Here is a 12,501-nt window from a genome sequence, read left to right as displayed (position 1 = left end):
AAATACAATATATGGCGAAAACGTTGGGATCTCAAGAGGGGTAGATTGTGAGATCCCACATCAGTTGGAAAGGGGAACGAGGCATTGCTTATTAGGGTGTAGAACCCTCTCTCTAGCAGACACATTGTAAAACCTTGAGGGGAAAGTCCAAAAAAGACAATATATGTTAGCGATGTACTTAGACTCAGGAGACTGCAGCCGTCCAATGACCCCGTTTTTCTCTGTTCTCTGCTCGTGAAGTCTACATCCCCAAAAGAATGAGTCCTTTTTGGTGAAACTAGAAATGAAAAGCCCCTTCTGATCAAATTTCCTTGGGGAAAAGGAAGCAGATTTCACTGCAAAAGCCTCATGTAGTAAAAGTTGTGATTTTCTTTTTCAACAAGTTGCATTTGCATCCTCCCTAGGTGAAATCGTCATAAAAATGGCATTCCAAACTAGGGGAACTCGAATGGAAGGATATAAAATTTTGAATGTTTTGCCAAATTGACTTGAATGTTCGGGATGTCTCGTTAAGTTGATCGACATAAGGGTCAGTTTCCAACGAATGTGTTCAAGCAAGCCAAGATGGTTGATGTGTCTCGAGACATGGGATGAGATCACAATGCATGGGTCGTGCTCTTGTGGACCGAAATGACAATGAGAGGCGACATTGTTGTGTCACAACGATTGAACATGCACGCGCGAACAATGTGTGTGGTCGAACATCCAAATTAACTTGGATGTTTGGGATGTCCCGTTAAGATGATCGACAGAGGGGTCAGTTTTCAACGGGTGTGTCTAAGCAAACCAAGATAGCCAATGTGTCTCGAGACATAGAACGTCACGGTTGAAGATGTACCATCGTGAAATTTTGTCCATGGTTTCATTAAGAACGTGTATTCATTTTCTTCAGATCCGTTGCAAATATGTTGTTTCAGGTGCTAGAACTTGCAGCAGGGGATAATATAAACAACTAAACAAGTGATTTAGAATGAATACTTCACTCAAATTTGAAACTTGAATTATGAAGATTTGAGTAACAATCACATCGTCTTCATCACTTATGATTGAAACACAACCAAAAACTAGAAACAAAAACAGAATATTTACAGACCTCTCCAATGAATCTAAGATTAACCATTTCATCAAACAGTCGTAATCTGAAGCCGATGCTTCGGAACATGAGTTTGCTGAATCTGCAAGCTCTGTAATACAATTCCACCTGACCTCCTCTTCCAAAGATTCTCCATTTCCCCTCTATCTTCTCCGCCCTTCTGCACTCGCCGGACCACCGGCAACGGCGGATCCAAATCCACAACACTTAATGATTCACAATTCCCATTTTCACAAACACCCTTCTTCTTACTTGCAAAATCTGGGGTGGGTCTTCTTCTGCTCCTACAATCGTTGACGCCCACTGTAGATACCGATGCAGCGGCGGCGGTGACGGCGGTGGACCTGGTGGTGCCGGTGCCAGAGGGGGAGGGGGAAGCCAAGAGATTTTTGCTGGAGAAAAATTTCTTCAGCTTAAAGTAACCAACGGTGGGACTGTTCTCATTTTTGGTCGTAATCAAAATCCTATGGGAAATCGGAAGACCAGCAACTCTGTTATTCCGCTTCACTTGACCCATACATCCGATTCTCGGCGACAAAGGGTCGCCGGAAAATGACTCCGAACGGTCCCGGTCGCATCTCGGCGGCCGGCAGTCTTTGGTCGCCGGCTTAGAACAGAGCATCGGCAAGAACATGTTTTTCTGGCGAATATTTGATGGGTTAAACCGATTGTATCTGTCACCCATCTCAAATTTCTTCCCTTTCTTCAAGAACGGACTAAAAGAGAAGAAGACAGAGCTTGGAGCTTGATGCAAACCAGCAATGGCTTCCAAGAGCTCCTCCTCTGTTTCAGCTGCTTTGTACAGAGGAGGAGAGAGAGGAGGAGGAGGAGGAGGAGGAGAGAGAGAGAGGGGTTTATTGGGAAGTTAACAAAGAAGGCCAAATGGGAACCAAAATCTTGGCAGTGTCATCAAATTGAACTAAAAATCCATGGAAGTTCGTCAAATATGAACAACGTTGATCGAGTCTTGGCTCTTGCCGGTTTGTTGCTCTTTTGGGATGTTAATAAATACTCCACACGTTAATGTTTAGCTCTGAAATTAATATCAACTTTGAGGGCAATAAGGATCAAAATGTCCACATCGTCACGTTTTATTACCGTTTATCGTCGTTAATCCTAAACATCAACTAATCTAAATATATCACGGTGAAACCTATTAGCTCATACCCTTAACTCTAAACTACGATATAGGGTATGTGTTCCTACGCTATCCTTAATAGTCTACCACGGGTAAAAGTCAGTATCTCGACATCTTGGGACTCAACGTAACCAAATTGTGGAACAGGGTTGTACTAACTTTCTCGATACTAGAAAAGTCTAAATTCGAGGATATTGAATTTTGATATCCTCGACAACTAAAAGACTGATGGGTATATTACCTTATCTCATTAATTTACTTGGAGTATTAGTCGTCGAGATAAAAAATTATTATCAGTTTTCTAACGTATTGAAAGATTAACATGACGATGAAAGGTTTCGTCTTGTTTCGTTTACTGATAGCAACCAAAGAGACGAAGGGTCAAAGATTATGAGGTAAAGATGGATTTGGATTGGTGGTGTGTGGAAATTTGGTTAAGTTGGAGTAAAGTGAATGAAGAATCTTTAATAATGAGTGGTCCTTTATTTCTCTTTCTCTTTGAGTTATTTTAGTTCATGCCAACTTCTCACGCTATACCAATTGCTTTTGGTAAAATCATGTGCCTTTGTCTCCGTTCTTCGTTCTAAAATAGATTATTTGTGAAATTCTACGTCGATTGGAGAGGAGACTGAAACATTTTTTTTATAAGCGTGTGGAAATCTCTCCCGAGCAAACGTGTTTTAAAATTTTTAGGGAAAACCCAAAAAGACAGTATCTATTACGATGGATTTGGGCTGTTACATTAATTCTACTTTATTTTGTATTCATACGTGTTTCTGGTTTCGTGTGTTTTATGTCGAGTTAGAAATTTGTTGAAATCTTTCGAGACGTGTATTTACGTTCTTATGTTTTAATTGTTCTCGTAAAAGAAGTATTACATTCACGCAGATTTAACTGGATATTTAAAGATATCGTATTTCGATTTAGATTGTTTTTATAAGTACTATGAAGATTTAATAACAAGAACGAGAAAGGGTTGAAATAAAATATGACTCTTATAAGTTACACATCTCATTACATACGAACTTATATGTTGGCTTTCAAATCACCGATCAAACTATCAAATTGTGAATGGTTTAGATTGAAACACGTGGATGGTTTAGATCGACCATGGATGGACGGTAGAGGGACTTGCCACGTCAGAAGGTAGAGCATATGTAAGTCACGTGCTAGTGAAAAAGAACCACCTGATGAATGAACTTGAGAAAAGGAAGCATGTGGGCACGTGGGAAGCACGCTAAAGTCGCATTTGGTATCCCAAACTCATCATGTGCCTTTTTTTTAATTTTTTTTATAAAAAAATTATTTATCCGAAAATTTTCATTATTTACATTTTTTTTTTTTTTTTTTTTAAGATTCTTCAAACTACATTTGATTTTTTAAAATATTTTTTAAACTACAAACAATTCAATATGGAGAAATTATTATAATTTTTAAAAAAATATATATCTTTTTATATTATTACTTTTTAAGGATATGAACAACAAAATTATTAATTCTTGAATGCATAGTTTGAATTATTGTTTTTTTAAAACCAAAATCAGATACCATATCATGGTCAATTAGTTGGTGCACACATGTGAACCTCATTTTATTCTAATTTTTTCCTATTAAATTAATACATGGATCTCATTTTATATTTACTTCAAATAAATAAATAAAAATGTTAATAGTTTCTAATAGATTTCTAAAATTTAAAAAAATATATAATAAATTTCTAAACTATATGAAATTTTTATTAAATTAACAAAATACTAGAGATAAAATTAAATTTTGTTTTGGTTTTGTGTTTAATTGGTTTGTAAACTTTATCAAATGTAGAAAGGTCAATAACTTATCAGACACAAAAAATTGAATTGAAAACTCGATTGCTTATGAGAGATAAAATCAAAAGTAAAGGGACTTATTATATATTTTTCAAAACACGAAATTAAACGTTCTAAGATCTACTAGATATTGTTTAAAGTTTAAGAGCCTATTTGATAGAAACTTGAAACTTAAGGACTATACTAATAAGCTAATAAGCTACATATACTAATTTAGTACAAAAAATATCGACAAAATCTTGAACTATATTTGATCCCTGACGAATAACGTTACAGTTAGTTGGGGAGTCGAGGTAATATACTATTCTCTAGAAAAGGAAGAAAAAAAGACGGAATATTTGATGAATTAAAGTGAGAAAAATATTTTATTTGTAGAAAACCCCCAAAACAGTAGAGGATGAGAGGCAAAAGGAGGTTTATTATTTGGAGAAAGGCAACAGAAAGTAGGAAGGCACATGTGTGAAGATTGACCAATCAAGCAAAGCTAGCAGCCATTTTGTGCATTTCAATTATTAATGCCTTTTGGTCCCAACAAAGATTTTAAAATGTCATAAAACTTTCAAAAGTAATAATAATAATAATAATAATACTAATCGACAAGGTTCCCAAACGTGCATGTGTTATGGGCATTAAATAGCAGTAGTTGTAAAGCACCAAGATAGAGTTGGCTGCTTTTGTTTGATCCTCTATGCTACTTTCTTCTTCACTTTCGAAATGACTAAGAACCTAACTAATGTAACCTATCTAATTAACAAATTCTCGATTATTCTCACAGGATAACTATCTAGTCCTACTATATTTGTTCACCAACATAAATCATAACATATAAATTCCAAATAGGTAACGACCAAGACTTAAACTCATTCGCTTTGAATCCTTTATTACTTACATGACTCTCTTCGACTACTAAATCAACCTACAGTGGTTACACGATGAGGAAAGATTGATCAACAAATCTATTTTTTTAAGGACAAAAAGAACAAAAAACTAAAGGCACTTTTGCCCCCACAATTCTAACGAGTTTATATAGCCTAGACTTAAACGGGTTTGGCTATACTGAAGAACAAGTTATAGAAACTTACATTCATGTAGCCTAAATTTGGGTAACTTAGGTTCATAGAGCATAAATTAATGGGATAGCTTGAATGAACAAACTTGTAGATAAAAGCCTTTAAGGTAAGTAAAACTACTGGTCAAAATAGCTCGACTACATAATTCTAAACTATTTAAAACCATCCATAAATTAAGCATGCTGTTAATGACTATTATCAAATAAAGTATCGGTGGTTTTACTTCCATACATAAATATAATAATAATCAAATGTAATGAAACACACACATCGATCATGTTTGTTGATTACGTGTTAGGTGTGAGTACTAATTATTGACCTTTCCATCATGCCAAGTTTGAATATAAAACAGAGGTCACCATCAAATGTAACAAAGGCTCTGACTAGGAATCCTCCATCTATTTATAATAATTTTCGTGTATCAAATCAAATAAAATTTCTACACCTTACTAATTAGCAAAAGCTATTTCTAAAATATCACTACCATGAGACTAACCTCTATACTCATGCTCCGTCTCGTGTCTCCAAGTTCTATCAGCTGTCAATTCCTCTAATATTGAGTGAAAGTTATATCCACGCATGAGAATCAGAGATTTGTCTAGCATTATGTCCAAAAAATGTCCCATTGCATAAGAATTGTAGATTCTCAACGTATATTGATATGAAGTTTAGCCTTATAATTCATCAATATGCTCCTGAATGAAAGTGCTACAATGTTACAAATGGAGGAAAAGTAGAGAAACATACTTGTGGATGCAAGCTTGGAAGAAAATTTGTCACTCCGGCAGCCATTAGTTTGTTTCTTGGGGGATTTCATTTCCTGTCACCTTTCCAGATCCAAAATCAAGGCTAAATCTCCATTGTTGTTCTTCATTGCCATGCCCATCATCGGCCTGAGATCAGATCCTAAACATGACAATTGCTCATTGCAGATGGACAGAAATTTGAGGAATAAATCAAGATAACCAGACTGAAAACATTTGACGATTGGTCCCCACAAAAGTTGTTGACAGTGCTAGGATAGGGATGTCGTGTCGTTTCCTTCATGCTGAGGTAGTACTACCTTGTCTTGCATTAACCCTGATCCAACGTTTTCTTCTCCAAACAGTGAGGTTCCATCTGGGCCATCAATCATAGTATGTGTCTCTCCAGCAGACTCATCATTTGATGTTACGTCTCTAACATCTTCAGGTTCTTTGAAAGATTCAGGATTGTGGTGGGAATGCATTTCAGAATTTGACGAAGATGGGGATGAAGATCTGAGACTCAGTCCTTTAGAAAGGGAAACATACTTGAAAACTAGATGTTGGTATTGATTGAGTAGCTCTTCTACGTCATTAAATGTAAGATCCCCAACTTGGGCAAACAAATATGGATAATCTCGGAAGGCTTGCTTCCTTGTGTGATCATTTAAAAGCATAGCTGCACCCTTGTTCTCCAAATCTGAGAGCGTTGAAACTTCCATCACTGTTGACTGGTATTTGACATGTGGTCCCTCAGTGCTTGACTTTGATTCTGGGGAGTTGGGTCTAACTGCAGGTTCTGTACCAGAATTTGAAGCTTGAGAACTGGTTTCAACAAGTTCTGAATTACGGGAAACTCGTTCATCCAAGTTACTTTTATTAGAAGAAGATTCAACATCAGTAGATAGCCCAGATAGCAGTGCTCGAGCAGATTCCATGTTTTTCTCAAACTCGGTTTCTTCCATTGAGAGGGCATTTGCGTCAATGTTTGAGATAAAGGACTCGGCTGAGAGTATGTTTGTGAAAAAATATGCTGCTTCTCCAGTTAATCGGGATTGTCCCCTGTACCGTTGTATATATAATAAATTTGAGTGCAGTTGTGGAGGGTTTGCCTACAAGAGATTGTGCATGAAAAACACATTTATGAGCATGATGTCAGAAATTTCTATAGTACTACGATAACTATATCCTAAAAGGTGAAACAATAAAATTTGTATGGTGTTTACCACCAACTTTTCAGTTTAATGCCAAACAGAGATGATGAGAGTTTGTTGGTGACGTTTCTTTAAGGAAACAACAAATTTTCAAACGCTATGTAAGAATATAAGCTCTAGCATGAAAGAGTTTCTTCATAAGTAATAGATATGGGCAAACCAACTTTAACTATTCATATTATACATCACCTTTATGATAACATAAATAAGGACGGGAAGGAACTCATCAGCCCCTGGAGGATTCTCATTTGAAGCAATAGAAGCATTAAGTAGCAGGTTACTGATGACCTTACAACAGCCAAGGAGACACACAAGCTTGTCTCTTGGAGCTTTGTACATGTTAATCTTCAAGAGTTCCTTCTGAGCAAGCTGCCAATAAAAATGTAAACATGTAGGTGAAACTAGTATTAATGACCAACAAAGATTCATATGGTGGAAAATTCCACATAATGATCGCAATGCATGACCTAGTTCAACAGAAAGTTTCAGCTAAAAAAGACATGACATGCTGAAAACAAACTTTAAAGTAACGAAGAGTAAGGGCAAGCCTATGTGGAAGAAACTTTAATCATATCGCCTTAACAAGAATGCCTTAGAAAATTATGTATTTCATTCTTTCTCCCACAACTTCCCCATGGAAATCAAAAACTTAACTCGAGAATTGTCCAGGAACCTAGGGGGCTTTCATAACAGAAGTTTTGACCAAGCCCGTCATGCATTACAGAACCAAGGGGATTTCGTAATCATTGAAAATAAATATACAATACAATTTAACGTTTCTCTTATGTCCTCCTCAACTTATTCCAATAGGTATCAGCTCATCTGAGAATAGGTTCTCCAGCAATTCCATCTACACTTCGGCATTGCCCAAGAATAGGAAAACAACAAGGCTATATAGTTTGAGATACATAGTTTTAACGTATACTTGAATTTCTAACTAGGAAAGATCTATCATGGAAATGTTTCGTAAATGATAAGCTATCACTGGATAAAGTGTCAATTAGATTCCTGGTTTGAACTTATGAACACTAAAAAATGGTAAAAAAATGTAATGAAACAACTAACTTCAAAGTATGATTTTTTATGCACAAACAAATAATCATGAGGATGTAAATTTTATGAGAGAGGAGATGATTGATGCAAAAATTATATGAAGATCTCTTGACTTCGACCTTTACTCACCAACCATGATGACTCGTTCTGGAAATTTGGTTTGATATCCAGATTTTCTGGCCGAATGAACTGTTGAATCAATGCCATCTTATCAGAAAGTTGTTCGTCAATTTTTACATCATCTGCAAGCGAAGCATATACACGAGAATATAACTTGGTCATGACATACTTCTCCAATCCCTGCATTTCGTAGACGGTCATGCATTAGAAGAGAGAACAAATGTTGTGAATAAATAAATATCACTTAAGCAGCACATACTTGGGGAGTGAAGTGTGTGCATTGTCGGATCCATCTGAGAAGACTATTTATTTGCAGAGTATTCCCAAAGATATTGGCTTGTTTATAACATAATTTCTTCATTAGTTAACTATGTAAGGATGGGATCATTATGTGTCTTACTCAGATTGCTTCTATATTCAACAATCAAATGGATTGTACGTAAATATATTATTTTAAAACTAAACCCTCTTTGTCCAGATATGTTTCCGAATAATTCACCTCATCCTCAACGTTGGGGTGAAAAACAAATCATTATTAATTATAAATATTTAGTCTCCAATAGTAGTAAACTTACCTCACCAGCACTTTCCAGCTCTTCTTCTGAGCAACCAGACCAAAGTGGATGAGCTCTGAAAGCTCCCTCCATTTTGGCAAAGAATTCTTGTACAGAGGCACTATCCCTTTCAGGGTCAGGAGCATTATTCGAAAATGACACAATAAAGCTGCCAGTATAAAGAGTTTAGTCAAAACTTTATGAATATGCTAATTACTGTTCAAAATCAACAGCCAAGATCCTTGTCCTCTGATTAAGAAAACGATACACCTGACAGAAAGTTATCTCCAGAAGTTAAACAATCAACGTGAGTAATCACTGCAAGACTCTTACAGTATAAGGCTACAAAATGAATATCGATCTGGAACTTGACAGACTGAAGCATACACATAGAGATATGCACATCCACGCTTGTGTGTATATAACAGGTGTAAAAATCTTCTGCAGGAATGTTTACAAAGTTTAAGATTGAAAATATCCAAACTCCTCGGTATTAGGTAGTCACTTCAGGTATTAAAGTATGTCATGCAGGTGATATATAAAAGGGTATTCAGTTACAAAACCATTTGGCTATATCCAATGCTTTTACTATTATGTCCATATCTCGAAGCTACATTTGTACAAGCGCTGAGTTCAGCTTGCACATAACACCATAACGAAACTCTGTCAGTAGGTACTAACTATATGTTCTTTTCATTTAAACGCCAATAAATGCTATTCCCTCTGAGATTCCATTTATGAAAGTGGTTTCTCCTTCTAGAAGAAAATGAATCGGTTGGTTTTGGCTTTCATGGGCAGGCATTTGAATCTACAAAACGGAGGGCAACTATAACCAAAAGCCCAAATGACGACGCTCATCTCTAGCGATAACTCAATCAAGTTAAGTAACTGTCACTTATCTCATATGTATCAATAACATTATCAACCTAAAAATCACAGTAGGCACTGAGTTCAGCTTGCACAACTATGCTAATTCATAGGTCCATCTTTACTTCTTCCAATGATGACCACGAGCATTTCCTCCAAAAATTCATCAATTTGAATTATAATTAAACAAACAAACAGCCGATTTAGATAGCAAGAAATTCAAGGTCCAGAAGAAAGAGCGAGAAAAGGAACAATGAGCAAGCATTGTAATTGAAGTGTAAAGAGATCAGATTAAATTTGAAGGAAAGATCACGTGAACACTAATTGAAGTCAACAAATATCCTATAGTTCGCACATATCGTTCGAATGGAAAACGAATTTACCTTTTAATGGATTTGACGAAATCTGAGGCTGATGGTTGACGCATACGCTCAAGAAAGTCATGCAGACCTAAAAATACGTCGGCGTTCTCCATTCCCCGCCGGACGTCTAAATTCCTGTGCAAATTCCCGATCCTTCACTAGTCGTCGAAGATCTTTGAGCTCAAAAATCTCTGAGAGCACAAACTTAGCAAGAAGACGACGGAGGCACCTCGTCGCCATGATCATAATTAAATTCCGATTAATTAACGTCCTCGAAATTATGATTAACTGGGCTGGGCTGGCACAATCCACACCCGGCCCAAAATAAGAAAATGGGCCCAGGTTTGAAGCCCAGCCCAATAGTGAAAATATCTTGGACCTAGCGATATATGGTTTCATGCTTTTGATGAAATTGTAGGAACTAATTGAAATGAACCAAATAGAAAATAAATAAATAAATAAAATAGAAAATGTTTTTTTTTTTTCAATATTTGAAAATTCTTCAAATAATTTTTTTTTAAATAGTTATTTACCTTTTAAAACCCATTATTGAAGAAAAATACATTAAATAAAATAATGAATAATTAATTTCATGATTTTTTTAATTAAAAATTAATTAAATCAATCACGAGATTAATAAGATATTAATGACTTTTAAAATCTTTTTAAACACTAAAGTCATTTTAATTATCATATATTCCGTTCTTATATGAATTTCAATATTTATTTTCTTTTAATTATTATATTTTAGTCTCTTAATTTTACATAAATATATATATATATATTTTTTTATCATTTTTACTAAATTTTATTATATATATATATATATATATATAACAGAAAATGCGGCATTAAATTATTATTAAACCCAATATTAATTGAAGCATGCAATGGAAAATGGGTTATTTATGCTATATTTGTACTTAAAGAATATGTGTTTATTCGAAAAAGTAAACAATTATTATGATATTTTAGGAAAATTCGATGCGGTTCTGCCTATTGTGTGAGATGACATGTACTCGACATCCACGTGGACCAATCAGATCCATTAAAAGTGATCGCTGGCGTTGCACACCGGAAAGTGGATATAAGCATCCAAAACTTCTCTCTCCATACTCTTGGATGGATGACCAAATCAAAAATAAGTGGGCCCCAAAAATAATTAATTAAAAAACGCTTTTTTAGCCACTTGCAACATTTTAATTCTTTTTTTTTTTTAATATTATTATTATTTTTCTACATTTTATTTTATTTTTTATTTTTTAAAATATAGGTAAAATTAATTACAAAAATTAAATAATTATGGCACGAATTTTCTAATAAAAAAGAATTTTAAAGACATAATATATATAGATTTTTTTTAATAAAATAATAATAATAATTCTAAACACTAAAGATGCTTTCAATTGGTTAAATACATTATATATATATATATATAATTAAAAAAAGTCTTCGAACATTTTTTTTTTTTTTTTTAGAAAATGGGAAAGAAAGAAAATAATGAAGGAGCTGACGTGTATTTCCAAATATTTAGAACTGGTCGTCACTGTCAGCCATATCGTACGGTCCAGATTCACTCCTCACTCGCTGGTTCTCTTTTTATCCACTTCTCCTCCTTCTCCTCCGCTTCTCAGTTTCCCGTTCTCTCTCTCTCTTAACCCACTTTCTCTCTCTAACGTCGCCGGAGAACCACTATGCCGCCGCCGCCAAAGAGGCTCCCAATCAAGAGATCCTCCAGCGAGAAGGAGATCCTCTTCGACGTCGCAGAACCTCCACCAATCGAAAGCCCTAACACCGCCTACGATCACCGTCTTCTCTCCATGCTCTCGCCGAGAAACAATCGGAGACATTCCGATGAGTTTCCATGGTCGTCTCAGCATCTCCGTGCTTGTTGCCTCTGCCGTCGCCGCCTCGTTTCCGGCCGTGACATATACATGTACAAGTAAGTAAAAACAACTATCGATTAAATGGCTGTTCTAGGGCACAGTAAAATTTTAACAAGAAATTGATCGAAATTGATCGAAATTTCTCCTTGAATCTTGTAAATCAATCTTGTACATCGGTGTAAGTGATGGAATTGTTGAGTGAAATTGATGCGATTTTCGGTGCGGCGGTGTGGAAACAGGGGCGAGAGCGCTTTTTGTAGTGCAGAGTGCCGGCAGCAGCAGATGAATCAGGATGAGGCGAAGGAAAAGTATTCGAAGAAAGGACCGTCAGGACCGACCGCCGTAGCAAAAGTCTCTGCAATTAATGGCGAGACTGTCGCCGCCGTGTAGCCACCATAGATTACTTCAGATTTAAAGCAGCCGCCACCGCTCCAGCCTTCTATCAACGCATATAAATATAATATATATATATATAAAGATGTTTCTGCGTACTTAAATGGGGTAACAAATTTTGGAGCTGCTGTATGTGAATGTGAATATTACCCTCTAATTTAAATTAATGTTTTTCTGTTTAA

General features: G+C 35.7%; 3 protein-coding genes across 5 annotated transcripts; 1 reads left to right on the top strand and 2 right to left on the bottom strand.

The window, feature by feature from the left end:
- Window positions 1-978: 978 nt before the first annotated feature.
- LOC111802032 (uncharacterized) lies at window positions 979-2,094 on the bottom strand. The gene has a single exon (XM_023686317.2). The coding sequence runs from the start codon at window positions 1,776-1,778 to the stop codon at window positions 1,125-1,127; it is 654 nt and encodes a 217-aa protein (XP_023542085.2). The 5' UTR covers window positions 1,779-2,094; the 3' UTR covers window positions 979-1,124.
- Window positions 2,095-5,507: 3,413 nt separating this feature from the next.
- LOC111776222 (vacuolar protein sorting-associated protein 9A) lies at window positions 5,508-10,271 on the bottom strand. 3 transcript variants are annotated; one of them, XR_002815146.2, is made up of 6 exons: window positions 10,062-10,271; window positions 8,833-8,980; window positions 8,267-8,437; window positions 7,274-7,453; window positions 5,875-6,982; window positions 5,508-5,725 (listed from the first exon to the last, which is right to left on the bottom strand). XR_002815146.2 is itself a non-coding variant. In XM_023669799.2 (5 exons), exons 1-5 carry the CDS (start codon window positions 10,151-10,153, stop codon window positions 6,143-6,145), a joined length of 1,431 nt encoding a protein of 476 aa, XP_023525567.2. In that variant the 5' UTR covers window positions 10,154-10,271; the 3' UTR covers window positions 5,508-6,142. The 3 variants fall into 3 exon arrangements, 2 of the variants coding, with proteins under 2 accessions (XP_023525567.2, XP_086975385.1); XM_023669799.2 differs by having other exon boundaries at window positions 5,508-6,982; XM_087119259.1 differs by having other exon boundaries at window positions 5,508-6,982; window positions 8,833-9,081; window positions 10,062-10,270.
- Window positions 10,272-11,669: 1,398 nt separating this feature from the next.
- On the top strand, window positions 11,670-12,501 carry LOC111806606 (FCS-Like Zinc finger 5). The gene is made up of 2 exons (XM_023691985.2): window positions 11,670-11,982; window positions 12,166-12,501. The coding sequence occupies exons 1-2, from the start codon at window positions 11,735-11,737 to the stop codon at window positions 12,314-12,316; spliced, it is 399 nt and encodes a 132-aa protein (XP_023547753.2). The 5' UTR covers window positions 11,670-11,734; the 3' UTR covers window positions 12,317-12,501.

Source organism: Cucurbita pepo, chromosome 1, assembly GCF_057944985.1.
Source record: "Cucurbita pepo subsp. pepo isolate OVF chromosome 1, ASM5794498v1, whole genome shotgun sequence".
Classification (NCBI taxonomy): domain Eukaryota; kingdom Viridiplantae; phylum Streptophyta; class Magnoliopsida; order Cucurbitales; family Cucurbitaceae; genus Cucurbita; species Cucurbita pepo.
This window is presented reverse-complemented; position numbering and strand designations above follow the sequence as displayed.

Excerpts from the sequence above, each read along its gene's own strand:
- LOC111802032 (XM_023686317.2), bottom strand. The coding sequence starts at position 1,778 with ATGGGTGACAGATACAATCGGTTTAACCCATCAAATATTCGCCAGAAA.
- LOC111776222 (XM_023669799.2), bottom strand. The coding sequence starts at position 10,153 with ATGGAGAACGCCGACGTATTTTTAGGTCTGCATGACTTTCTTGAGCGT. Across the intron at positions 8,981-10,061 it reads TTCGTCAAATCCATTAAAAG|CTTTATTGTGTCATTTTCGA; the intron begins GTAAATTCGTTT and ends TTATACTGGCAG. Across the intron at positions 6,983-7,273 it reads TTATTTATGTTATCATAAAG|GCAAACCCTCCACAACTGCA; the intron begins GTGATGTATAAT and ends AATCTCTTGTAG.
- LOC111806606 (XM_023691985.2), top strand. The coding sequence starts at position 11,735 with ATGCCGCCGCCGCCAAAGAGGCTCCCAATCAAGAGATCCTCCAGCGAG. Across the intron at positions 11,983-12,165 it reads CGTGACATATACATGTACAA|GGGCGAGAGCGCTTTTTGTA; the intron begins GTAAGTAAAAAC and ends GTGTGGAAACAG.